Source organism: Scyliorhinus canicula, chromosome 12, assembly GCF_902713615.1.
Source record: "Scyliorhinus canicula chromosome 12, sScyCan1.1, whole genome shotgun sequence".
NCBI classification, from domain to species: domain Eukaryota; kingdom Metazoa; phylum Chordata; class Chondrichthyes; order Carcharhiniformes; family Scyliorhinidae; genus Scyliorhinus; species Scyliorhinus canicula.
This window is the reverse complement of record NC_052157.1, coordinates 68,818,815-68,846,369: the sequence shown is the minus strand read 5'-3', so window position 1 is coordinate 68,846,369 and position 27,555 is coordinate 68,818,815. Positions and strand designations below refer to the sequence as shown.

The 27,555-nt window shown below is 52.4% G+C and overlaps 1 protein-coding gene across 5 annotated transcripts in view; it reads right to left on the bottom strand.

Moving 5' to 3' along the window:
- LOC119974722 (HEPACAM family member 2-like) overlaps nucleotides 1-27,555 on the bottom strand; it is a 63,147-nt gene that overhangs the window by 8,169 nt on the left and 27,423 nt on the right. For 4 of the 5 annotated variants that reach the window (XM_038813870.1, XM_038813875.1, XM_038813872.1 and 1 more), the window contains exons 2-3: nucleotides 9,918-10,065; nucleotides 1,010-1,354 (exon numbers count right to left, since the gene is read on the bottom strand). In XM_038813870.1, the coding sequence (XP_038669798.1) occupies nucleotides 1,010-1,354; nucleotides 9,918-9,975 (403 nt within the window). In that variant the 5' untranslated portion in view covers nucleotides 9,976-10,065. Of the gene's footprint in view, nucleotides 1-1,009; nucleotides 1,355-9,917; nucleotides 10,066-12,023; nucleotides 12,084-27,555 lie in introns of those variants that run through there. The other variant, XM_038813874.1, reaches the window with a different exon arrangement.

Sequence of the window (27,555 nt, the reverse complement as noted above, 5' to 3'; positions counted from 1 at the left end):
GCCACTTCTTTCCACATCACTAAACCCATTTATCACAGTTGGCCCTCTCTGTCCTCACCATGAACCCCAGTGGCCATCATCAACTCATTGACCACAGTTGGCCACCAACCTTGACACCATAATAATTGGCCACTTCTACCCACAGCAATAACCACACTGAACATAGTTGGGCACCTTTATTTAAAAATAGAGTATCCAATTCATTTTTTCCAATTAGGGGGCAATTTAGCGCGGCCAATCCACTCATCCGGCACATCTTTTGGGTTGAGGGGGCGAAACCCATGCAAACACAGGGAGAATGTGCAAACTCCACACGGACAGTGACCCAGAGCTGGGATTGAACCTGGGACCTCGGCGCCGTGAGGCATCCGTGCGAACCACTTGCGCCACCGTGCTGCCTTTATTTAGGCACCTTTGACAAAACAATTAACCCCGCTGACCATACCTCAACCTATGTCCACACCATTATGTCCACTCATCATAGTTAAGCCATCTCTGCCTCCCTTATTAAACCCAGTCATCACAGTTGGCCAACTATTGATACAATTCATTCCACTCATCATAGTTGGCATATCTCTGCCTGCCCTATTAAATCCAATGTTCACAGTTTGCCAGCTGTTGACACAATTCACTCCACTCGTCATAATTGGCCATCTCGTGGGCAGCACGGTGGCCTTGTGGTTAGCACAACCGCCTCACGGCGCTGAGGTCCCAGGTTCGATCCCGGCTCTGGGTCACTGTCCGTGTGGAGTTTGCACATTCTCCCCGTGTCTGCGTGGGTTTCGCCCCCACAACCCAAAAATGTACAGAGTAGGTGGATTGGCCACGCTAAATTGCCCCTTAATTGGAAAAAATAATTGGGTAATCTAAATTTTAAAAAATAAATAAATAAATAATTGGCCATCTCTGACTGCCCTATCAAACCCAGGCATCACAGTTGGCCAGCTGCTGACAACTAACTCCACCTGTCATTGGTGACCACCATGTTTGTACCCTTGAGCCCACTCACCGTAAAGGGTCACCTCTGTCGAAGCTTTGTCCTCTGCCCCATCATCAGCAGTTACAATGATCTGATAGGTGCCTTGGTCACTCGGGGTGAAGTCGAGGAGGATGAGAGAGCCGGTCTTGCTGTCAAACTTGATCCTGTTGCGATATGGTGTTGAAGTGAGGGTTTTGTTTTTGTTGATGATATACTGCAGGATTCGCGTGGGACCCGACTTGTCAACTTTCCAGGTGATGCTGTGGAGCTTGTTTGAGGACTCCACAAGGTAAGTGGCCTTGAGGTTAATGGACTGGCCACTGATGCCGTAAATGTTTCCCTCCTTCAGTTTCACGTTCAGGCACAGCCCTGCACCTGAAAGGCAGAGGGGTTAGATCATAAGACGTAGGAGCAGAATTAGGCCATTTGGCCCATCGAGTCTGCTCCACCATTCAATTATGGCTGATATTTTTCTCATCCCCATTCTCTTGCGTTCTCCCCATAAGCCCTGATCCCCTTATTAATCAAGAACCTATCTCTCTCTGTCTTAAAGACACTTAGTGATTTGGACTCCACAGCCTTCTGCGGCAAAGGGTTCCACAGATTCACCACCCTCTGGCTGAAGAAATTCCTCCACATATCTGTTTTAAAGAATCATCCCTTCAAACTGAGATGGTGTCCTCTGGTTCCAGTTTTTCTACAAGCGGAAACATCCTCTCCACGTCCACTCTATCCAGGCCTCTTAGTATCCTGTAAGTTTCAATAAGATCCCCCTTCATCCTTCTAAACCCCAACGAGTACAGACCCAGAGTCCTCAACCATTCCTCATATGACAAGCTCTTCATTCCAGGGGTAATTCTTGTGAACCTCCTCTGGACCGTTTCCAAGGCCAGCACATCTTTCCTTAGATTCGGGGCCGAAAACTTACTCAAAACGGGATTCAAACGAAGCAGGACAGATAACCAGGACTGAGTTACAGATTCAGACTGGAATCTAACTGATGTGTTTTTGGGGGAGGGGTGCGGTTTACATAGAGAAAACCAGATACCCAAGAGAAGTTACAGACTGGAATCTAATCGAGCTGTTCAGGGTGGTTTATAGAATAACAGATACCTGGAAGTGAGTAACAGACTGGAATCTAATCGAATGTTTGGGATGGGTTATTTATAGAATAACAAATACCCAGGAGTGAGTTACAGACTGGAATCTAATCGAGAGGTTGGGAGTGGTTTTAAATAAAATAACAGATACCCGGGAGTGAGTTACAGACTGGAATCTAATCGAGGAGTTCAGGATGTTCATATATGGAATAACAGATAGCTGGAAGTGAGTTACAGGCTGGAATTTAATCAGGGGTTAAGGAATTTAATAAGGAATAAGTTACAGACAGTAATATAATTGAGGGGTTCGGGTGGTTTCCATATAGAATAACAAATACCTGGGAGTGAGTTACAGACTGGAATCTAATCGAGGGGTTCAGGGTGGTATATATATGGAATAACAGATACCTGGGAGTGAGTTACAGACTGGAATCTAATCGAGGGGTTTGGGATGGATTATATATAGCATAACAGATACCTCGGAGTGAGTTACAGACTGGAATCTAATCGAGACGTTCGTAGTGGTTTATGTATAGAATAACAGATACCCGGGAGTGAGTTACAGACTGGAATCTAATTGAGGTGTTTGGAGTGTTTATATATAGAATAACAGATACGGAGACTTCCGGTGTGCAGTATGAAGTGAGTGAGCACACAGTGGCAGCCCCTGCCCAAGGTTACAGAAAAAAGCTCTTTTTTGGGCGGCACGGGTTGGAATTTCGATGAAAAGCCTTAGGTGAATGTTCAAGGAGTACTTTCCCCCAGGAATAGTATGTTTCTGGGTTATCAGACCCTCAGAAACAGTGCAAGATTGGGCGGAAGCAGCAGCAAACAAGAGCCTCTACAAGCAGGCAGGCGGGGGAAGGGCCAGCTCAGATTTCTCAAGCTGACTTGAGGGCCTTTATGAAAGCTGAATTCTAGCAGCAGTCGACGCTGTCCCGACGAATCCCAGTGGGGGAAGGTGTCTAGAGGAGCATTCCCCATAATTTATGGTGCTCACCCGGAGTGGGGCAAAGGAAAAAGCTGCAGCAGCTCCCCAAGAAAAGCAGGGGAAGAAAGACAAAATGGCGGCCGGCGGAACACCAGAGGACTGGTGGAAGTGGGCGCAGGAGCAGCAAGCCTCTCTTCTGCGCTGTTTTGCGGAGCTGAAGGCTGAGTTGTTGGACTCCCTGAACGCAACTACAAACAAGCTGCTTGGGACCCAGGTGGCACAGGAGGTGTCGATTCGGGAGTTGCAGCAGCAGGCCGCTGAGAGGGAGGAGGAGGCCGTGGTCCTCGTGGGGAAAGTGGAGTTGCACAAGGCAGTTCACAAAAAGTGGCAAGACCGCTTGGAGGAGCTGGACGTTCGCAGGAGGGCCTGGAGGGGTCGGATCTCCCGGCGTATGTGACCACGATGTTGAGCTCGTTGATGGGAGCGGGGTCCTTCCATTTGCCCCTGGAGCTTGAGGGAGCTCATCGAGTGATGGCCAGGAGGCCTAAGGCAAATGAATCCCCGCGGGCGGTGTTGGTGCGGTTCCATCGGTTTAGTGACCGGGAGTGTGTGCTGCGCTGGGCCAAGAAAGAGAGGAGCAGCAAGTGGGAGAATTCGGTGGTGCGAATCTACCAGGACTGGGGTGCGGAGGTGGCAAAGCGGCGGGCCGGGTTCAACCGGACGAAGGCGGTGCTGCATGCCAAGCAGGTCAGATTTGGAATGCTGCAGCCTGCGCGTCTGTGGGTGACATATAAGGACCGGCACCACTACTTCGAGTCCCCGGAGGAGGCGTGGGCCTTTGTACAGGCGGAGAAGCTGGACTCAAACTAGGGTCTGGGGACACACTATGGCCGTTGCTGTTCTTCACTTTCGACAGGTGTTATTTTTATGCTGGTTTTCTTTTTGCTCTGTTTCTGGGTGGGTTTGGCTGTTGGGTATGGGTGTGGGGTATGTGGGGAACGTTGGGGGTATGTGCTTTATATGTTCTCTTCTGTACGGGGCTGGGGGTTGGGGTGAAACTGGATTTTGAGGAGCTGTGTCAGAAGGGTGGGGTGTGGCAGTGTGAAAGCGCGGGCTTTCCTCTGGATGTCTGCGCTGCGGGGCGGGGGGGCGGAGCTGGAGGTGGGGGCGTGGCCTTCACTGGTTTTCTTTCCCCCGCTGAAGCGGTGCCAAGGAAGTGTGGCAAGAGGGGGATGACCCCATGCCGGGAGGAGATGGGTTTTGGCGGGAGCTGTCGGGTCAGCAGAAGTCAGCTGACTCACGGAAGTACCATGGAGGGTGCGTCGCGGCTAGGAGAGGTCCTAGCCTGGGGGGGGGGTGGGGGGGATACCGGGTTGCTGCTGGAATGGCCAGGAAGGAGCTGGTGTGGGCCGGGGGGGTAGAGGAGAGGCGTTATCGCCATGGGGAACGGGTCAGGCGGGGCGAGCTGGCCTGGGGCGAGCAGTCGATAAGCTATGGCTAGCCGGCAGGGGAGAGGGGCAGGTTGCCCTCTGATCCGGCTGATTACCTGGAACGTGAGGGGACTGAATGGGCTGGTTAAGAGAACTAGGGTATTTTCTCATCTGAAGGGGCTGAAGGCGGACGTGGCTATGCTCCAGGAGACCCACTTGAAGGTGGCGGACCAGGTTCGTCTGAGGAAGGGGTGGGTGGGGCAGGTTTTTCACTCAGGATTGGATGCGAAGAACCGGGGGGTGGCGATTCTGGTGGGGAAGAGGGTGGTGTTCGAGGCGGCTGAGGTGGTGTCGGACAAGGAGGGCAGATATATTATGGTGAAGGGTAGGCTGCAAGGAGAGAAGGTGGTGCTGGTAAATGTATATGCCCCGAATTGGGATGATGCCGGCTTCATGAGGCGCTTGTTGGGCCGCATTCCGGACCTGGAGGCGGGGGGCCTGATCATGGGGGGAGACTTTAACACAGTGCTGGATCCCACACTGGACAGGTCCAGTTCAAGGACGGGTAGGAGACCGGCGGCGGCCAAAGTGCTGAGGGGGTTTATGAACCAGATGGGAGGGGTGGATCCCTGGAGGTTTGGGAGGCCGAGAGCGCGGGAGTATTCCTTTTTCTCCCATGTCCATAGGGTCTATACCCGAATATATTTTTTCGTCCTGAGCAGGGGGTTGATCCCGAAGGTGCAGGATGCAGAGTATTCGGCCATAGCGATTTCAGACCATGCTCCACACTGGGTTGATCTGGAGATGGGGGAGGCGCGGGACCAGCGCCCGCTCTGGCGCCTGGATGTGGGGATGCTGGCTGATGAGGAGGTGTGTCGGAGGGTCCGGGGAAGTATTGAGGGGTATCTTGATACCAACGACACGGGGGAGGTCCGGGTGGGGATGGTCTGGGAGGCTCTGAAAGCAGTGATCCGGGGGGAGCTGATCTCCATCGGGGCCCATAGGGAAAGGAGGGAGAGGAAGGAGAGGGAGAGACTGGTGAGGGAGCTCCTGGATGTGGACAGGAGATACGCGGAGGCACCGGAGGAGGGGTTGCTGGTGGAACGGCGTAGTTTTCAGGCCAAATTTGACTTGTTGACCACCAGAAAGGCGGAGACACAGTGGAGGAGGTCGCAGGGCGCGGTATATGAGTATGGGGAGAAGACGAGCAGGATGTTGGCGCATCAGCTCCGCAGGCGAGATGTGGCTAGGGAAATTGGTGGAGTGACGGATAAGGGTGGGAATGTAGTGCAGAAGGGGACAGAAGTAAATGGGGTCTTTAGGGACTTCTACGAGGAACTGTACCGGTCAGAACCTCCGATGGGGAGAGGGGGGATGGAGAGCTTCATGAACAGGCTATGTTTCCCAAGGGTTCAAGAGGAGCTGGTAGAGGGGCTGGGGGCGCCGATAGAGTTGGAGGAGCTAGTCAGGGGGATTGGACAAATGTAGTCAGGTAAGGCGCCGGGGCCGGACGGGTTCCCGGTGGAATTTTATAAAAAGTATGCGGATCTGGTGGGCCCCGTGTTGGTGCGAGCCTTCAATGAGGCATGGGAGGGGGGGGCTTTGCCCCCGACGATGTCGCAGGCACTGATCTCTCTGATCCTGAAGCGGGATAAGGACCCCTTGCAGTGTGGATCATACAGACCTATCTCGCTCCTCAATGTTGACGCTAAGTTGCTGGCGAAGATCCTGGCCACCAGGATAGAGGACTGTGTGCCAGGGGTGATACACGAGGATCAGACAGGATTTGTCAAGGGACGGCAGCTCAACACGAATGTGCGGAGACTGCTAAATGTTATTATGATGCCGGCAGTGGAGGGGGAGGCGGAGATAGTGGTGGCGCTGGATGCGGAGAAAGCGTTTGATAGTGGGGGTACCTGTGGGAGGTGCTGGAGCGGTTCGGATTCGGGGAGGGATTCATCAAATGGGTGAGGCTGCTCTACGCGGCTCCGATGGCAAGTGTAGTTACCAATGGAAGGAGATCGGAGTACTTTAGGCTCTACCGTGGGACCAGGCAGGGGTGCCCCCTGTTCCCCTTGCTCTTTGCACTGGCGATTGAACCTTTGGCTATGGCGTTGAGGGAATCAGGGAGATGGAGGGGTCTGGTGCGGGGTGGGGAGGAACATCGTGTATCACTGTATGCGGACGACCTGCTGTTGTATGTGGCGGATCCAGAAGGGGGAATGCCGGGGGTGATGGAGCTGTTAGCGGAATTTGGGGGCTTCTCGGGCTATAAGTTAAATTTAGGCAAGAGTGAGGTATTTGTAGTACACCCGGGTGATCAGGAGGAGGGAATTGGGAGACTCCCATTTAAGAGGGCAGTGAAGAGTTTCAGATATCTGGGGGTGCAAGTGGCCAGGAGTTGGGGGACTCTCCATAAGCTTAATTTTACCAGGCTGGTGGAGCAGATGGAGGAGGAATTTAAAAGGTGGGACATGGTACCACTATCGTTGGCGGGTAGAGTGCAGTCCGTCAAAATGACGGTTCTCCCGAGGTTCTTGTTCCTTTTTAAGTGTTTGCCCATCTTTATCCCTAGGGCCTTTTTTAGAAGGGTGACTAGCAGCATCATGAGCTTTGTTTGGGCGCATGGGACCCCGAGGGTGAAGAGGGTCTTCTTGGAGCGGGGTAGAGATGGGGGGGGGCTGGCGTTACCCAATCTCTCGGGGTATTATTGGGCGGCCAATGTGTCGATGGTGCGCAAGTGGATAATGGAGGGGTTGGGGGCAGCATGGAAACGGATGGAGAGGGCGTCCTGTGGAGATACAAGCCTGGGGGCCCTGGTAACGGCGCCGTGGCCGCTCCCTCCTACGAGGTATACCACGAGTCCAGTGGTGGCGGCTACCCTCAAGATTTGGGGGCAGTGGAGGCGACATAGGGGAGAAGTGGGGGGCTCGATGGAGGCTCCGTTAAGGGGGAACCATAGGTTCGTCCCGGGGAACATTGATGGGGGATTTCAGGGTTGGCACAGAGCGGGCATCAGACAGCTGAGGGACCTGTTTATTGATGGGAGGTTTGCGAGCCTGGGGGAGTTGGAGGAGAAATTTGGGCTCCCCCCGGGGAACATGTTCAGGTATCTGCAGGTAAAGGCATTTGCTAGGCGGCAGGTGGAGGGATTCCCTTCGCTTCCCGCGAGGGGGGTGAGTGACAGGGTGCTTTCGGGGGTTTGGGTCGGAGAGGAGAAGATATCTGATATCTACAAGGTTATGCAGGAGGCGGAGGAGGCGTCAGTAGAGGAGCTGAAAGCTAAGTGGGAGGGGGAACTGGGGGAACAGATCGAAGACGGGACATAGGCTGATGCCCTGGAGAGGGTTAATTCTTCCTCCTCGTGTGCGCGGCTTAGCCTCATCCAATTCAAGGTGCTGCGCCGGGCCCACATGACTGGGACGAGGATGAGTAGGTTCTTTGGGGGTGAAGACAGGTGTGTCAGGTGCTCGGGGAGTCCAGCGAACCATGCCCATATGTTCTGGGCATGCCCGGCACTGGAGGGGTTCTGGAAGGGGGTGGCGAGGACGGTGTCGAGGGTGGTGGGATCCAGGGTCAAGCCAGGATGGGGACTCGCGATTTTTGGGGTTGGGGTGGAGCCGGGAGTGCAGGAGGCGAAAGAGGCCGGTGTGCTGGCCTTTGCGTCCCTAGTAGCCCGGCGAAGGATCTTGCTACAATGGAAGGATGCGAGGCCCCCAAGCGTGGAGACCTGGATCAATGACATGGCGGGTTTCATTAAGCTAGAGAAGGTCAAATTCGCCCTGAGAGGATCGGTACAAGGGTTCTTTAGGCGGTGGCGACCTTTCCTCGACTTTCTGGCTCAACGATAGGTTACAGGGACAGTAGCAGCAGCAACCCGGGGGGGAGGGGGGGAAGGGGGAGGGAAAAGGGGGGGGGGGGCGGACAATGAATATGTTTGTTTATTTAATTTGAATTCATTTTTAAGTTCTTTTGTTGTTCATTGGGGTTGGGGGGGTGGGGGGATGGGATACATACGGTCTGGGGGTGTTACAGTTATTATGGGTTATTTTGTTGCATTTCATTGTTTGTCGTTATGTTTTATATTTTCTGTTAAAAATTCCAATAAAAATTATATTTAAAAAAATAGAATAACAGATACCCAGGAGTGAGTTACAGACTGGAATCTAATCGAGCTGTTCAGGGTGGTTTACTTATAGAATAACAGACACTTTGGAGTGAGTTACAGACTGGAATCTAATTGAGAGGTTGGGAGTGGTTTTAAATAGAATAACAGATACCCGTGAGTGAGTTACAGACTGGGACCTAATCAAGAGTTTGGGGTGGTTTATATATAGAATAACAGATACCTCGGAGTGAGTTTACAGACTGGAATCTAATCAAGGGGTTTGGGGTGGTTTATATACAGAATAACAGATACCCGAGAGTGAGTTCCAGATTGGAATCTAATCGAGGGGTTCGGGGTGGTTTATATACAGAATAACAGATACCTGAGAGTGAGTTACAGACTGGAATCTAATCGAGGGGTCCGGGGTGGTTTATATACAGAATAACAGATACCTGAGAGTGAGTTACAGACTGGAATCTAATCGAGGGGTTCGGGGTGGTTTATATACAGAATAACAGATACCTGAGAGTGAGTTACAGACTGGAATCTAATCGAGAGGTTGGGAGTGGTTTTAAATAGAATAACAGATACCTTGGAGTGAGTTACAGACTGGAATCTAATCGAGGAGTTTGGGGTGGTTTATATACAGAATAACAGATACCCAAGAGTGAGTTACAGACTGGAATCTAATCGAGAGGTTGGGAGTGGTTTATATATAGAATAACAGATACCCGAGAGTGAGTTACAGAATGGAATCTAATCGAGGGGTTTGGGGTGGTTTATATATAGAATAACAGATACCCGAGAGTGAGTTACAGACTGGAATCTAATCGAGAGGTTGGGAGTGGTTTTAAATAGAATAACAGATACCCAGGAGTGAGTTACAGACTGGAATCTAATCGAGGGGTTAGGGGTGGTTTATATATAGAATAACAGATACCCGGGAGTGAGTTACAGACGAGAATCTAATCAAAGGCTTTGGATGGTTTGTGTACAGAATAACAGGAGCAGGACGAGGCCATTCGGCCCCTCGGCCTGTTAAGCCATTCAATATGGTCACGCCTCATCTGATTGTGGCCTGGACACCATTTTCCTGTCTGTCCGTCCACAGCCCTCCATTCCCTTGTCCATCAAAAATCTGTCTAACTCAGCATTTAGCATATTCAGTGACCTACTCAGCCTCGATTGCTATCCGGGGAGAGAGATCCAACCCTCAAGTCCCTCTGAGAAAAGGAATTCCTCCTCATCTCTGTCTTCAGTGGGAGACTATTGTCAAAACAGTGCCCCCCCTTGTCTTAGAGTCCCCTCACGAGGGGAAACATCCTTCCAACATTCATCCCCTCAGAATCTGATCAGTCAGGTCACCCACCTGTCAGTAGGAGAATGATGCTAATAATCACCGAAGGCAACGTCTGTCTTATATCCATGTGTCAATGAGTGGTCCGGAGCTGGTTAAATCACGTTGAATCAGATTCCCCATTTGTTCCCATCCAGTATTCTCTGGACAGCAGAAAATCCTGTGAACATCACAAGGCAGTGATTAGTGAGGCCTCTGCAGACCTGGGCCCATTGCCAGGGGCTGTCCGCACAGAGTTCAGCGACAGTCATGTCTTGAGAGGGGGCTTTTAACCATTAGGGATTCGCCGGCTTCTTGAGGGGAAATACAGAAAAGCAGGGGAAGTGGCAGATAGAGGAGGAGGAGGGAATGTGCAAGAGAGGGAGCGAGATTGAAAGAGAGGTCGAAACGGATGGTGGGAGAATATGGGGGAAGGGGGAGAGAGACAGAAACAGACAGGCGGAGAGAGATTGATGAGAAAGGAATAGAAAGGGATAGAGGCCGATAGAGAGAGGGATGGGAGGTCGAAAGATCGAGAGAGAGAATATAATAATCGCTTCTCGTCACAAGTAGGCTTCAATGAAGTTACTGTGAAAAGCCCCTAGTCGCCACATTCTGGAGCATGTTCGGGGAGGCCGGTATTGGAATTGAACTTGCGCTGCTTGCCTTGTTCTGCATTACAAGCCAGCTATTTAGCCTACTGTGCTAAACCAGAGAGAGAGAGAGAGAATGAGAGCAGGATAGAGTCAAAGGGAGAGAATAAGTAGAGATGCAAGAGGAGGATGGCAGGAAGAGAGGGAGAGAGAGGAAAGAAGAGAGGCAGGGAGAGAAAGGTAGAGAGAGTGGGAGACAGGCAGTGTGGGAAGGAAGGAGTGAGAGAGAAAGGCAGAGATGGAGAGGGAGAAGGGAGAGGTGGAGAGAGAGACAGGGAGAGAGAGGCAGAGAAAGAAGGAGAGTGAGAGAGAGAGGGAGGAAAGAGACAGGGATATAGAGACAGCAAGAGAGGAAGAGAGAGAGAGAGGGAAAGAGGGGTAGGGTGAGAGAGTGGGAAGTGAAAAAGGCAGAATGATAGGGAGGAAGAGAGGGGGAAAGAGGCAGGAGACAAGAAAAAGGCAGAGAGTGGGGAGTTAAGAGAGAGAAAGGGACCGAGAGAGGGGGTGAGACAGAGAGGAAGCGAGGGGAGAGGAAGAGAGGGCGGAAGAAAGAGGCAGTAAGAGAGTCATAGAGTGAGGGAGGGGAAAGAGAGGGATGAGAGAGAGAAATCTGAGACACATTTACAGGCAGGATGACAAGATGTTCCCCTCCTCCATCGCAATGTCCAAATTATAAGCATGTAGGCTGAATTATCTAACCAGTTCCTCTTCCATATGGTTGTAGTGAGAAATTCCACACTGACTAGTTCAAAGATGCAGTAAGCAACTTATAAGAAAGCAGACCCTCTCCCCACACTGTAAAGCCTGGTTTTAACTGGCAGTCAGATGCACTGTAGATTGGACCCGGGGAGATTTGAATTCTTATCACTTGTACCCAAGCCTGTCACTGACCACCTTGCTGGACCGGGCCTTAAAAACTCCCTTTGGGTGAAGGGTAATACCAAGGGTCGTGTCTGCACCCCTACCCCCCCTGTCAGGTTAGAAATAAATCCCACAGCCATCACTGGTGGACATGTGGAGTGGAGAGGACGGGGGGGGGGGGGGGGGGGGGGGGGGGGAGATAATTTGGCTATCCCAAGAGGTTGGAGTGAAGGCCCAAGATACATTCTTCCTCTGCCATCTCTGGGTCAAAAAAAAACTTTGCCACCCTTCATTGAATTGCGGCTTGTGGGATCTTCCTGTGCACCTCTCGCTCCCCAATCCCTCCGGTTACAAAATGGGGAGGCTTCAACACAAGGGGATTAGGGAGGGGGGGGGCGTGAATTTACAGCCCCTCTACTCAAGCTGTACACGAACGCCCGCCATCGCCCCCCTACACCCTTGCAACCCCCCTCCTGTTCAGTAATCCGCTATACTCACCCCTCCCTCAGAACAAGTGACGGTCGTCTGTGCCGACTGGGAGGCAGCAATGTTCGGGAGATCATGGGAGACCCCGTCCCCCTCCCCCTCCCCCTCCCCCTCCGTGAAGCAGAGGCAACGTCCTCACCTTGTCGGGTGGATAGATCCTGGTCAGAGGCACAGCAAAGGCTGGGTGACCTGCCCTCAGCCTGCACAAGAAAATTTCTTTGCTTTATATCACATGGGGCGAGTCAGGAACAGCTGTTCATCTTGAAACCAATAGCTGGATTGAAAGGAATATGAAACTAAAAGTAAAAGAAAAAAGGCTGGCAGCTGGGAATTCAGTCTGGTTGACAGGAAAGTGACTCCATTAGTAATCCAAATAAAAAACAGGATGTTTTAAAACGGCCTTTCAAACACAGGTTGGGACTGTGGGTGCAGTTTCCGCGGTGCTCTGTGACATGGACTGCAACAAGGTCTGTAGTAACAGCAGGTTTACTGAATCAACTCGCAGCTGTAAGAAAAGACTTGGGCTCCCACCACGCGACGTAAGACGTCACCGTGTCCATAGGACCATAAAACTATAAGACATAGGAGCTGAAGTAGACCACTCGGCCCATTGAGTCTGCTCTGTCATTCAACGAGATCATGACTGATCTGATGTGACAATCCTCAACTCCACTTTCCCAATCTTATCCTCATAACGCTTGATTCCTTTACAGATTAAAAACAAACTGTCTATCTCAGCCCTGAACATGCTTAACGACCCAGCTCTACAGCTCTCTGTGGTAAAGAATTCCACAGATTCACTACTCACTGAGAGAGGAACTTCCTCCTCTGTCTGAAATGGGTGACCCAGTTACTCTGAGAGTATGACCGCTGGTCCGAGCCGCTCCCACAAGAGGAAATATATTCTCAGCATCTACCCTGTGAATCCCCCGAAAATCTGATATGTCCAAACAGTGACAAAATCCCAATATCATGTGTTTGGCCTGCTCAGACACCCAGACCGTGTGATAACACCGACAGGTGGAGGAATGTCTGCTCTATGGCCTGTGTCCATTCAGCTGACTCATGAGACATGTTGACTGGGATTCTCCGAAATCCCGCCAAAATGTTGACGCCAGCGTCAAAACTGGCGCGAGCGACGCAGACGCCAATGGACCTCCAGGCGCAGTAATTCTCCCCTTCTTCGGGGGCTAGAACGGCGGCGGAGTGCTGTGTGCTGCTCCGTGCCGAAAACCGGCCATGCATGGCCAGCGCGGGTCCATGCATGCGTGCGTCACAGCTGCCGTGGGTTCGCGCATGCGTGCCACGGCCGTCTCCGCACCGCCCCCTGGACGATATGGCAGAGCCCTACAGGGGCCCAGCACGGAGAAACATAGGAACCCCCCCTGGAATTAGCACGCCCGTGAATCGGTTGCCCCCGATCATGGGCCTGGCCACCGTGGATTGCCCCTTCGGTGTCGGCTCCCCCTGACCACCCAGCATGACAGCTCCCGCAGCCAGAATGCCGAGGTCCCGCAAACGATACGCAAATGACGCCGGCGGGACTCAGTGAAACCCGGCGGGCAGTTGGCCCGTCGAGCGCGCAGAGTTGCCACGGGGGCCCTTTTCAACCCCCCGACCGGTGCCGCGGTGACCGCACCGGCGCGATTGCCGCCAATTCTCCGATCGCCGGAGTATCGGTGGCCCGGCGTCAGAGCGGCGTGGCGGGATTCGCACGCCCCCTCGCCGATTCTCCGACCCGGCATGGGCTCAGAGAATCCCAGCCATTGTGTGTTGCAGAGACTTGGGACCTACTGCTTTGGACTCCGATGGGGTCTGCATGAACGTGGGTGTGGAGAGTTGTGGTCAAGGCAGGACGGTTGAGTCACAGCATCAGCTATCGGTGATAACTCTGATATCCGCAAGAAGGGACGGCGATTGCATAGTTACTGCTTTCAGATGGAAGCTACAACATAGCTGCTGGGTTGTGGGGCCTCGCTGTTGACCACCAGCAACTGGTCATGTGCGGTATGGATCCAGATGGTTTATCCTGGTGCTAGGGGGTTGAGGCTATGAACATGTCAATCGTAATGTGCCTTGTCATGCAGTCTGTGTTGAAACAGTACACCTTGTACATTAGCTTCACGTTTGGGCTGTAACAGAGCCTTGGCAGTGAGGTCATGATCCGACTGAGCCTGGAAAAATGTTGCTGTGTGGACAACGGCAGTCCCTGTCATGGAAGATTACACAGGCTATGTAACACTGTACAGTAGTCAGTGTGGTCTCACATACATTTTTCCCCAGAGGTGTTTGGTTGAGTTCACCACTTGATCCAGCAGAGGGCAGCAGAGTGGAGCTGCTGATTGGCTGTTGCAGGGAAAATTTGCATCAGTGCATTTCGGTCACTGTATCCAGAACGTGTACCTGAGCAAGACACCCTTCGTGTTCAAGTGAAGGCCAGCATCCAGCAGAGGGCAGAAGAGCGGAGCTGCTGATTGGCTGATGCAGGGAAAATTTGCATCAGTGCATTGCGGTCACTGTATCTAGAAGGTGGTTTGTGGAGGAGCTGTTGTCAAGTGACAGCCTATAACAGCTGATTGTTGTTCTCGTGCGGGGCGCAGTGATTGCTGGTTAAATGTTTTATTTTTACCTCTATTTAAATTGGGAGGTTCCTAAACCCTAGACACTACACTTGTAGGGCAAAATTCTCCGCCCCCCACGACGGGTGGGAGAATAGCGGGAGGGCCTTCCCGACATTTTTGCCGCCCTCCCGCTATTCTCCCACCCCCCCGCCGAAGTCCCGACCCGAATCGCTGCTGCCGTTTTTTTTACGGCCGGCAGCGATTCTCAGCTGTTAGATGGGCCGAAGTCCCAGCCCTTTCCGCCGTTTTTACGAACGGCAAACACACCTGGTCTTGCCGTTTGTAAAAACGGCGTCACAAACTCGCTATTAATAACCATGGCACTGATTGGCACGGCCGTACCACGGCCGTGCCAAGGGTGCCATGGGCCCGCGATCGGTGGGCACCGATCGCGGGCAGCGGGCCCGATGCCCGCGCACTACTTGTCCTTCCGCCGCCCCGCAGTATCCATTCACGGGGCGGCTGAGGGGCAACCCGGCCCGCGCATGCGCGGGTTTCGCGCAAAAACGGGATGACGTCACCCGCGCATGCGCGGGTTGGAGTCTTCCAAACTGCGCATGCGCGGCTGACGTCATATGACGCGTCAGCCGGCGTTAACTCCGGCAAGCGGGCTTAACGATTTTCGTTAAGCCCGTCTTGCCGGAGCCTACGGCGTCGGGCTGCTAGCCCCGACCGGGGACCAGAATCGGTCCCCGGTCGGGAAGGGGCGCGCTGCCATAAAACCCGCCCGGGTTTTACGCCAGCTTTACGATTTCTCCCGTTTTGGGAGAATCTCGCCCGTAGTGTCCCCCACCCTTCCACGTCCTCTAAACTGAGGGGTAGAGTGAATGACAGGTAAACTCTTTCTTTCTTTCTCTTGTTTTATATAGAGGGGCTGGCAGGGAAGGCAGTGCAATGTTCCTCCCGCAGAATGTTTGACGTGAGGGACTCCGTCAGTGTCCCTGCTGATTTCACCGGTGGGAGGTGCTCCAGCTCCTCAGAAACCGTGTTAGGGAACTGGAGCTGGAGCTGGACGAACTTTGGATCATTCGGGAGGAAGAGGTGGCCATAGATAGAAGCTTCATGGATGTAGTTACTCCGAAGAATCAAGATAGATGGGTGATGGTGAGAGAGGCTGGGAGGAAGCAGTTAGTGCAGGGATCCTCTGTGGTCATTCCCCTCAGTAACAAGTATACCGTTTTGGATACTGTTGAGGGGGATGACCTACCAGTAAACAGTTATCCAGCACTGAGTCCGTCCCTGTGGCTCAGAAGGAAAGGAGGAAGAGCAGGAGAGCAATAGTTATTGGGGACTCGATAGTTAGAGGGACAGAAAAACAGTTCTGTGGCATCGAAAGAGACTCACGGATGGTATGTTGCCTCTCGGGTGCCAGAGTCCATGACATCTCAGAATCATTAAGCGGGAGGGTGAACAGTCACAAGTCATGGTACACATCGGTACTAACGACATAGGTAAGAGAAGGGACTGGGATTTAAAACAGGAATTTAGGGAGCTAGGGTGGAAGCTGAGAGCCAGGCCAAACCATGTTGTCATCTCTGGTTTGCTGCCGGTGCGACGTGCTAGTGAGGTGAGGAACAGGGAGAGAGTGCAGATAAGCACATGGCTGCAATGATGGTGCAGGAGGGAGGGTTTCAGTTACGTGGATAATTGGAGCACATTCTGGGGAAGGTGGGACCTGTACAGACAGGACAGTTTGCACCTGAACCAGAAGGGCACCAATATCTGGGAGGGTAATTTGCGATGGCTCTTCGGGCGGGTTTAAACTAATTTGTCAGGGGGATGGGAAAACGAGCTGTAGTCCAGAAGCCAGTGTTGAGAGTAGTGAGGTACTGAGGAGGGTATCAATGTCGCAGGAGAGTACCAGCAGACAGAAAGATGGGTTGAAGTGTGTCTACTTCAATGCAAGGAGCATCTGGAATAAGGTAGGTGAACTTGGATTGGTACTTGGGACTACGATGTTGTGACCATTACGGAGACATGGTTAGAACAGGGACAGGAATGGTTGTTGAAAGTTCCGGGGTATAGATGTTTCAGTAAGAGTAGGGAAGGTAGTAAAAGAGGTAGAGGAGTAGCATTGTTCATCAAGGATAGTTTAACGGCTGCAGAAAGGCAGTTCGAAGGGGAACTGCTTACTGAGGTAATATGGGCCAAAGTTAGAAATAGGAAAGGAGCGGTCACATTGTTAGGAGTTTTCATATAGTAATAGAGATGTGGCGAAAGAAATTGCAAAACAGATTATGGATAGGTGCGGAGATCTCAGGGTAGTTACATTGGGCGACTTTAACTTTCCAAATATTGATTGGAACCTCTATAGGTCAAACAGTTCGGATGGGGCAGTTTTTGTATAGTGCGTGCAGGAAGGTTTCCTGACACAATATGTGGATAGGCTAACAAGAGGGGGGCGACATTGGATTTGGTACTGGGTAATGAACCGGGCTAAGTGTTAGATTTGTTTGTGGGAGAGCACTTCGGAGATAGTGACCACAATTCGCTGTCTATCACTATTGCAATGGAGAGGGATAGGTCCATACGGCAGGGCAAGGTTTATAATTGGGGGAGGGGTAATTATGGTGCAATTAGGCAAGAAATAGGGAGCAGAAGATGGGAACAGAAACTGTCAGGGAAAGACACAAATGAAAAGTGGAGCTTGTTCAAGGAATATTGTGTGTCCTTGATAGGTATGTCCCTATCAGGCAGGGAGGAAATGGCCGTGTGAGGGAACCATGGTTCACAAAAGAGGTTGAATGTCTTGTCAAGAGAAAAAAGGAAGCGTATGCTCGGTACAACATCGAGGGCCGAAGGGCCTGTTCTGTGCTGTACTGTTCTATGTTCTATGTATGTCAGGATGAAAAAACAAGGTTCAGTTGGGTCGCTTGAGGGTTACAAGGCAGCAAGGAATGAGCAAAAAAAAAGAGCTTAGGAGAGCTAGGAGGGGGCATGAGAAGCCCTTGGCGGGTCGGATCAAGGAAAACCCCAAGGCTTTTTACTCTTACGTGAGAAATAAAAGAATGACCAAGGTGAGGTTAGGGCCGGTCAAGGACAGTAGTGGGAACTTGTGCATGGCGTCAGAAGAAATAGGAGAGGTGTTGAATGAATACTTTTCTTCAGTGTTCACCAAGGAGAGGGGCCATATTTTTGAGGATGAGAGTATGATACAGGCATGTAGGTTGGAGGAGGTAGATGTTCTGAGGAAGGATATATTAGCAATTTTGAAAAACTTTAAGGTCGACAAGTCCCCTGGGCCAGATGGGTTATCCAAGGATTCTTTGGGAGGTAGGGGATGAGATTGCAGAGCCTTTGGCTTTGATCTTTGGGTCCTCACTGGCCACAGGGAGAGTGCCAGAGGACTGGAGAATGGTGAATGTTGTTCCTCTGTTCAAGAAACGGAATAGGAATGACCCTGGTGATTATAGGCCGGTTAGTCTTTCTTCGGTGGGCGATAAGTTAACGGAAAAGGTCCTGAAGGATAGGATTTATGACCATTTGGAAAGATGCAGCTTAATCCGGGAAAGTCAACACGGATTTGTGGAGGGTAAGTCTTGCCTCACAAATTTGATTAAATTCTTTGAGGAGCTAACTTAAGTGTGTAGATGAAGGTGGAGCAGTTGATGTTGTATACATGGATTTTGGGAAGCCGTTTGATAAGGTTCCCCATAGTCGGCTCATGAAGAAAGTAAGGAGGTGTGGGATCGAGGGAAATTTGGCCAATTGGATAAGTAACTGGCTGTCACATAGAAGACAAAGGGTGGTGGTGGATGGGAAATTTTCAGACTGGAGACCAGTTACCAGCGGTGTACCACAGGGATCAGTGCTGGCTCCTCTGCTATTTGTGATTTTTATCAATTACTTGGAGGAGGCGGCTGAAGGGTGGGTCAGTAAATTTGCTGATGACACCAGGATTGGTGGAGTAGTGGATGAGGTGGAGGGCTGTTGTAGGCTGCAAAGAGACATTGATAGGATGCAGAGCTGGGCCGAAAAATGGCAGATGGAGTTTAACCCTGATAAGTGCGAGGTGATTCATTTTGGTAGAAAATATTTGAATGCAGATTACAGGGTCAACAGCAGGGTTCTGAGGAATGTGGAGGAACAGAGAGATCTCGGGGTTATGTCCACAGATCTCTGAAGGTTGCCACTCAAGTGGATAGAGCCATGAAGAAGGCCTATAGTGTGTTAGCGTTTATTAACAGGGGGCTTGAGTTTAAGAGCTGTGGGGTTATGCTGCAACTGTACATGACCCTGGTGAGACCACATTTGGAGTATTGTGTGCAGTTCTGGTCACCTCACTATCGGAAGGATGTGGAAGCATTGGAAAGGGTGCAAAGGTGATTTACCAGGATGCTGCCTGGTTTGCAGGATAGGTCTTATGAGGAAAGGATGAGGGAGCTAGGGCTTTTCTCTTTGGAGCGGAGGAAGATTAGAGGCAACTTAATAGAGGTTTATAAGATGATGAGGGGGATAGATAGAGTAGACGTTCAGAGACTATTTCCTCGGGTGGATGTAGCTGCTACAAGGGGGCATAACTCTAAGATTCAGGGTGAGAGATTTAGGAGGGATGTCCGAGGTAGGTTCTTTACTCAGAGAGTGGTTAGTGTAAGGAATGGACTGCCTGCTGTGATCGTGGAGTGAGACACTTTAGGACCTTTCAAGTGGTTATTGGATAGGCACATGGAGCACACCAGAATGACAGGGAGTGGGATAGCTTGATCTTGCTTTTGGGCAATGCTCGGCACAACATCGAGGGCCGAAGGGCCTGTTCTGTGCTGTACTGTTCAACGTTTTATGTCCTCCTGCTTGCGTTTGACTGTGGGCAGAGAGGGCTGCTTGAGACGTGCTCCAAGACACAAGGGTGTGCAAAATTCCAAAACTCCGCAGCGGAGAATTATTGAGCATCATCCATTACAAGGCTCTGCGGGACGCCATGCGTGGAAAAATGTTTCTTGAGCTCGATTATCACCGAACTGCTGGTTGTGGTCAGAAGGTCACCGAGTTCAAACCACCCAGAGTATGACTCTACAAGGACCAAGTGCCACTTATCATTCGACTGAAAAATATCAGCCACTGTGAACACCCACGTGAGGTCTGGGACCTCATGCAGATATAACGGTTCCGTTGCTTGGTGAGGCTTTAGCGCATCACAAGGTGACCAGCTTGAGACTTCCCTGTCAATAACACCGTTCACAGAGGGAGAGTATCGCCATTCTTTGGCCCTGCATTTTGTTGCTTCCAACGCAGGGTGCTGTTAGTGCAGCTGTTGGGTGTAGTACCGCTGGAGGGCAGGGTGAATCATTGGCCATGCAGGATTAGGTCACCTTGGATGGTTAGTTGTTCTCTGAAGGAAAGGAATATGCAGAGTTCGCGAGAAGCTCAATGGAGGGTTCCGGCCAACCTCTCATTCATATGTTATGCAGTCATGTGCATGTGATGTCTGCTTGTAGAGTCCGCTCAAGCTCTTGGGTGAGGGGAGAGAACAGCACCTCTGTTTCCATTATGTCCATGGCCACCTCGCGATCATAGTGGGTCGGAAGGCTCTGAAGAGGGCAGCAACCAGATTGAGACCATTTTCGCGTTACTATGCAACGCTGATATTATAATGTTGTAGCTTTAACACCTTGCGTTGTAGCCATGCAAGCACGGTGTGGGGAACATAGAATTAGGAACAGAAGTAGGCAATTCAGCCCTTTGAGCTGTTCTGCCATGCAATCAGATTATGGTTGATCTCTTCCTGGTTTTAAATCCACTCCCCCACCTGTTGCCCATGTCCCTTTAACCCACGTTTAAATCATAAATATATCTATCTCCTTCTTGAAACCATTTAATGACTCAGACTTCACCGCATTATGGGGCAACATATTCACCACCCTCTGCAAGAAGTAGTTCCTCCTCATCTCAGTTCTAAATCTACCGCCTCTCAATCTATATCCGTGACCTCTTGCTCTAGATTGCCCCGCAGGGAGAACATTTGGTCTACATTTACTTTGTCAATCCTATTTAGTATTTCATACGTCTCGATTAGATCCTCTCTCATCCTTCTAAACTCCAGCAAGTATAAGCCCAAACTGTTTAATCTCTCCTCGTACATCAACATTTTCATCCCCGAAGTCAATCTGGTGAACCTCCTGTGAACTGCCTCCAATGCCATCATATCCTTCTTCAAATAACGAGACCAAAACTGGATACAATTGCAACAACACTTCTCTACGTCCATCCTCCAGTCCTGTTGCAATAAATGCTAACATTCCATTTGCCTTTTTAATTGCATGCTGTACCTGCATACCGACTTTCTGTGATTCATGAACAAAGACACCCAGATCCCTCTGCCCAGACGCATTTTGAATCTGCTTTTCGTTCAGGTAATAATTTGCTTTAAAATCTTTTCGGCCAAAATGGATAATCTGACATTTATTTACACTGAACTCCATCTGTCAAATTTTGACCCAATCTCCTGACCTTTCTATATCCATCGGTAAAATCTTTATCTTCTCTTCACTGTCTGCTTTCCCATCTATTTTAGTATCATCTGGAAATGTTGCTATTGTTATGTCAGACTCTGTTCCTGTTTGCAGATCATTTATATAAATTGTAAACAGTCTCTTACTCTTACCTTCTCTTGCTCTCTTACCCTCTCTCTCTTGCCCTCACACTCTCCCTTAGTCACTTTTTCTCTCTCTCTCTCACTTAGTCTCTTATTCTGTTTCTCTCATTCTCTTATCCTCTCTCTCTCTCTCACTCTCTTACCGTCTCTTTCTCCCTTACTTTTTTTCTCTCTTGCATTCCTTCTGTTACCTTATTGCCCTTCGCTCTTGGTATCCACTCTTTATCCTTTGATCCGTCTCCCCTTCATCATCTCTCTTCATTGCACTCTGTTGCTCCCTCTCCCTTTTTTCTTGCTCCTCTCCCTGCCCCACTCTCATCTCTCTCGCGCTCTCTCTCCCCCCCCCCCCCCCCCCCCTCTCTACCTTCTCCACTCTCTGTCCTTCTCCTGAGGCAGTCCCTCAGGGTCGAGGATGACCTACTGCCACACGAAAAATGCGTTCCCAGATGACCGAAGAGTCCATTGTGTGACTTACAGTCTCCGTCATAGGTGGGGTACCCGGTGGGTGGGGTATCCGGTGAGTGGGGTACCCGGTGGGTGGAGTACCCGGTGGGTGGGGTACCCAGTGGGTGGGGTACCCGGTGGGTGGAGTACCCGGTGGGTGAGGTACCCGGTGGGTGGGGTACCCGGTGGGTGGGGTACCCGGTGGGTGGGGTACCCGATGGGTGGGGTACCCGGTGAGTGGGTACCCGGTGGGTGGGGTTTCCGGTGGGTCGGGTATCCGGTGGGTGGGGTATCCGATGGGTGGGGTATCCGGTGGGTGGGGTATCCGATGGGTGGGGTATCCGATGGGTGGGGTATCTGATGGGTGGGGTATCTGATGGGTGGGGTATCCGATGGGTGGGGTATCCGATGGGTGGGGTATCCGATGGGTGGGGTATCTGATGGGAGGGGTATCTGATGGGTGGGGTATCTGATGGGTGGGGTATCCGATGGGTGGGATATCCGATGGGTGGGGTATCTGATGGTGGGGTATCTGATGGGTGGGGTATCCGATGGGTGGGGTATCCGATGGGTTGGGTATCCGATGGGTGGGGTATCCGATGGGTGGGGTATCTGATGGGTGGGGTATCCGATGGGTGGGGTATCCGATGGGTGGGGTATCCGATGGGTGGGGTATCCGATGGGTGGGGTATCATACCAGCTCACAACAATGGCGCCCAGGAGATCGGCTCTGTGATTCGGGAATGCAAATCTAGCCAGGTTCCTCGACTAAGTGGACGCCAAGAGAGATGTCCTGTTCCCCTGAGGATCCCGGAGGGTCCGCCACAGTACAACCATTGCTCCTGGGACGAGATGGAGGTGGCATGAGCTTGGAAAGTGTGACCAGGAGGACTGGCCTCCAGTGCCGGAAAAAGGTTGATGATCTACACTGGGCGGCACGGGTAAGTAAACACCAACACCACCTCCCCCCCACCCGCCCAGAGACCTTTCCCCCCAATGCGAGCATCCACCCCCCAAGTCTCCATGCGACCCCCAACCCTCCCTCTACCCCCTCCCTCTTCAACTCCCCCAACCTTCCCTTCACACCCGCCCCCACCACAATGAACCACGTGTGTGGCTAACAATGCTCTCTCTTGTCACCTCGGGAAAAGCTCTCCCACAATCGCCAGAAGAGGGCCCAGGCTGGTGGAGGGGTGCCAGACATACGAATCCTCACCTTGTTTGAGGAGCGAGCCCTGGAGGTAACTCGGGTGGCCAAGGACAGGGCGGTCAACGACATGGAGGCTGGCAGAGGTGAGGAACCACCGATCCCAACCAAAGGACCTGTCAAACGTTAGTTGTTATTGCCTTACTGATTGACCCATCCCTTACACTGACCATTGTCCATTTTCCCGCATGTCCCCCAGCCGACAGCGCCTGCCCATCCAGGATAGCCTCCTCTCCAGCCTCCCAGGAGCTTACCTCAGAGGAGAACTCCAAGGAAGACACGATCAAGGCGTCATAGTTGTCATCCCCACCCTCCACCAGCACAGATACACACACCTCAGTGGGAAATGTTAGTAGTCAGGCTTCTGGGGCACAATCTGGTGAGCACCACATAGTTGCTGATGTGCATCTGGTGGAGGCAGAAACCCCCAGGTGAGACAGCAGTGGGAGGTCTGCTGGACCCCAGGACCCAGCTGAGTCTCAGCCTGATGCTGAACCTGTGGAACAGGTAGACCCAAAGCTGATGGAGGCACCAGGCTGTGGTCATGACATTCAGAGGGAGATATCAGCGACACTCTAGCAAGTCCACAGCTGATTGGAGGAGCACCAGATGGCACAATGGTGCAGACCATGGAGAGCCGCCAGGGCTGGCAGAGCCAGATGATGCAGCGGCAGTCAGTGCTCGAACCAGCTGCCCCTCTGTCCCAGGTGAACCCCATGGCCCTATGGGTACCAACCAAGAGGAGAGGACACTGGATCGCAACCCGAATCCATCTCATGGAGTGGCGGTGGTGGCCACCAACTCCTCCGAGTTCCACCCCTCTGATGAGGCTGCATCTTGAAGTCAGCACACGGGACAGGGCGACATGGCTGTGCATGAACCGCCGTCAAGTGAGCCTGGGCCCTCCGACCCCAGAGCCCCCAGAGGATGGTGGCCAGGGGCATCGAAGGCCACGGGGTGCGGTAAGCAGCTGCGTGCCTCCACCTCTGATGTGCAACCTGGGGACACACTTTGACGTAGTGATAGAGCTATGAGGGTCAAGCACAACGAGGATCACTGAGGGCACCGGGGTGAGTGAGCGGGGGACACCCTCGGGAGAGTGGGAAATTGCTATACACAATAAGCACCCAGTATGATGCCTCGATCACTTTCTTCCACAGTGCGGGCCGACCTCAGAACTCTTGGCCCATCTCTGCAGGCATCCCCCCCCCCCGCCCCTCTTGTGGCACTAACATGCTCTCCAGCCGTGGACATGTTCCCGGAGCTGCGCATCAAGGTGTGATTGGGATGCTTGGCAATGACTTCCACATGCTAAATGGCCCGCTTCCCACGGAATCCACTTGGGTTGTGTGAAGTACTCACTTAACCACGATTGCCAATTCCCTATCAGCAATAGTCTTCATCTGCATGGCCAGAGGCCTCGGCAGTCGATGGGGGTTATGGGTCATTGATGAGGCAGCCGAACTGGGGCAAGGGTAGCCCCTGGTATAGGTACGCATAATCCAGGGATTGGCATGGTAGTGCCGTATGTGGTTTCCCCCCAGGTTTCTCCCAGTGTCTCCCCCCCCCACCCTCCCATAACGGCCCATTCCTGCAGAGGGTTCTCCTATCGAGGGTCCCCCTCCCCCGCTGAGCACTGGGGTGCAAGACTAGCGCCCCAGGGCTCTTTGCCTGTGAGCAAAGGCGGTTAATCACTGTGGTGATATGCATCACTGTAAATACACAAGGGGTTAATGTAAATACATGTAGACTAGCTAGACACTAGAGGGAGCACCAGAGACATGACACACAGACACTCAACCAATAGGCCAGTAAGATAGGGCACAACCAATGAGCATTCAAGACACACACAGAGGTGACACTACCACAGGAGGGCATTACACCAACCCATATATAAGGACACAGCACACATAATCTGTCTCTTTCCAGTGGAGACACTTAGTGAGTACACAGGGTTGATTTGAAACACATCACTCCCACCACGTGGATTGCAGCAGACTGGTTAGGTAGTCTGAGTAGCTATAGAAGGATTAACAGTAGAGTCGAATCCAAGTAGGAGAATTGTTAATAGCTTAATAAACGTGTTGAAGCTAACTCCAAGTCTGAACCTTCCTTTGTCAGACTGCACATTAAGGAAGCAGCTTATGCTATGTCAAGAGCATAACAAAACAATCACCTCCTCAGCTACCCAAAGAAGCCCTTCCTCCAGGTTCACATTTTGAAAAAGGAGTACTAATCGGCGCCAGCGCTGAATCACGGGAGGCCATTGGATATGGGATCACCCCCGTTAATTATACAGAAATAGGGTTTAAGTTGTGATAATTGGGGGCAGCACGGTGGCGCAGTGGTTAACATTGCTGCCTCACGGCGCCGAGTTCCCAGATTCGATCCCGGCAATGGGTCACTGTCCGTGTGGAGTTTGCACATTCTCCCCGTGTTTGCGTGGGTTTCACCCCCACAACCCAAAAGATGTGCAGGGTAGATGGATTGGCCACTCTAAATTGCCCCTTAATCGGAAAAAATTAATTGGGTACTCAAAATTCTTTTTAAAAGCTGCGATAATTGGTTTCTCGCAACATGAGATCCCAATTTTGCCTACAGGAACGGGCCGATTGCATCGCAAACTGTTTGGCGCCTGCCGCGTTTCTCGTTGTTGGCCCAATCCGCTATTCACTGGCATCATTTCGCTTGAACATGGGAAAATGCAGAGTAGGCTAGCTAGAGAGTGGGAGAGGCTGAGAGAGTGGGAGAGGCTGAGAGAGTGGGAGAGGCTGAGAGATTGGGAGAGGGAGAGTGGGAGAGACAGAGAATGGGAGAGCGAGAGAGAGAGTGGGAGAGAGAGAGAGTGGGAGAGAGAGAGAGTGGGAGAGAGAGAGAGTGGGAGAGAGAAAGAGTGGGAGAGAGAGCGAGAGAGTGGGGGAGAGAGAGAGAGAGTGGGGGAGAGAGAGAGAGTGGGGGAGAGAGAGAGAGTGGGGGAGAGAGAGAGAGTGGGGGAGAGAGAGTGGGGGAGAGAGAGTGGGGGAGAGAGAGAGAGTGGGGGAGAGAGAGAGAGAGTGGGGGAGAGAGAGATTGGGGGAGAGAGAGAGAGAGTGGGGGGAGAGAGAGAGAGTGGGGGAGAGAGAGAGAGTGGGGAGAGAGAGAGAGAGTGGGGGAGAGAGAGTGGGGGAGAGAGAGTGGGGGAGAGAGAGTGGGGGAGAGAGAGTGGGGGAGAGAGAGAGAGTGGGGGAAGAGAGAGAGTGGGGGAGAGAGAGAGAGAGTGGGGGGGAGAGAGAGAGAGTGGGGGAGAGAGAGAGAGTGGGGGAGAGAGAGAGAGAGTGGGGAGAGAGAGAGAGAGTGGGGGAGAGAGAGTGGGGGAGAGAGAGGGGGAGAGAGAGTGGGGGAGAGAGAGTGGGGGAGAGAGAGGAGAGTGGGGAGAGAGAGAGAGAGTGGGGGTAGAGAGAGAGAGTGGGGTAGAGAGAGAGAGAGTGGGGGAGAGAGAGAGAGAGAGTGGGGGAGGAGAGAGAGAGAGAGAGTGGGGGAGAGAGAGAGAGAGTGGGGGGAGGAAGAGAGAGAGAGAGTGGGGGAGAGAGAGAGAGAGTGGGGGAGAGAGAGAGCGAGAGAGTGGGAGAGAGCGAGAGAGTGGGAGAGAGAGAGAGAGGGGGAGAGTGGGAGGAGAGAGAGAGAGAGGGGGAGAGTGGGAGAGAGAGAGAGAGTGGGAGAGAGAGTGAGAGAGAGAGAGAATGGGAGAGACAGAGAGTGGGAGAGACAGAGTGGAAGAGACGGAAGTTGAGAGATTGAGAGAGAATGGGACAGACAGTGGGTGAGAGAGAGTGGGAGAGAGAGACAGAGTGAGAGAGCGAGAGAGAGTGGGAGAGTTAAAGGGAATGGGAGAATGAGTGGGAGAGCGAGAGAGAGAGTGGGAGAATGAATGAGAGAGACAGAGAGAGGGGGCAAGACAGAGAGGAGGAAAGACAGAGGGTGGGACAGACAGAGGGTGGGAGAGACAGAGAGGAGGATAGACAGAGGGTGGGAGAGACAGGGAGGGGGAGAGACAGAGAGGGGGAGGGACAGAGAGGGGGAGAGAGACAGAGAGGGGGAGAGACAGAGAGGGGGAGAGACAGAGAGGGGGAGAGACAGAGAGGGGGAGAGACAGAGAGGGGGAGAGACAGAGAGGGAGAGCGAGAGAACAGTGAGGGAGAGAGAGAGGGAAAGTGGGAGATACAGAGAGTGTGAGATATGGAGGGCGCGATTCTCCGCTCCCCACGCCGGGTGGGAGAATCGCGGGAGGGCCGGGCGAATCACGACACGCCGTCCTGGCACCCTTCCCCGATTCTCCCCCCCCCCCCCCCCCCAAAATGGCGTTTTGCGTTTTGCGTGACTCCGCTCAGAGAATCGCCGCTCGCCGTGAAAAACGGGGAGGGGAAGAGGGCAACCGCGCATGCGCGGGTTGGAGCTGGCCAACCTGCGCATGTGCGGCTGATGTAACTTGGGCGCCGCCGGCCGCGTCATTCTTGGCGCGCCGCTTTGATGCCAGCGTCAAGGCCCGGCGCCCGAGATTCGCGGACCGCCGCTCCTAGACCCCCGGGGGGGGGGGGGGGGGGGGGGGGGGGGGGGGGAATGGGGGCGAGAAGCGGTCTCCGACGCCGGAGTGAAACACTCCGGGTTTCACTCTGGCGTCGGCTGTTTCTCTACGTTTCGCAGAATCGCGCTGAGAGAGTGGGAGAATGCAAGAGCAAGTCGCTGTTGCACTGATAGGGTTAAAGTTATTATCATTTCCAGGAAGGCTCATGTGAGCTCCCGCACGAACATAGGCGCCTGTCCTGTTCAG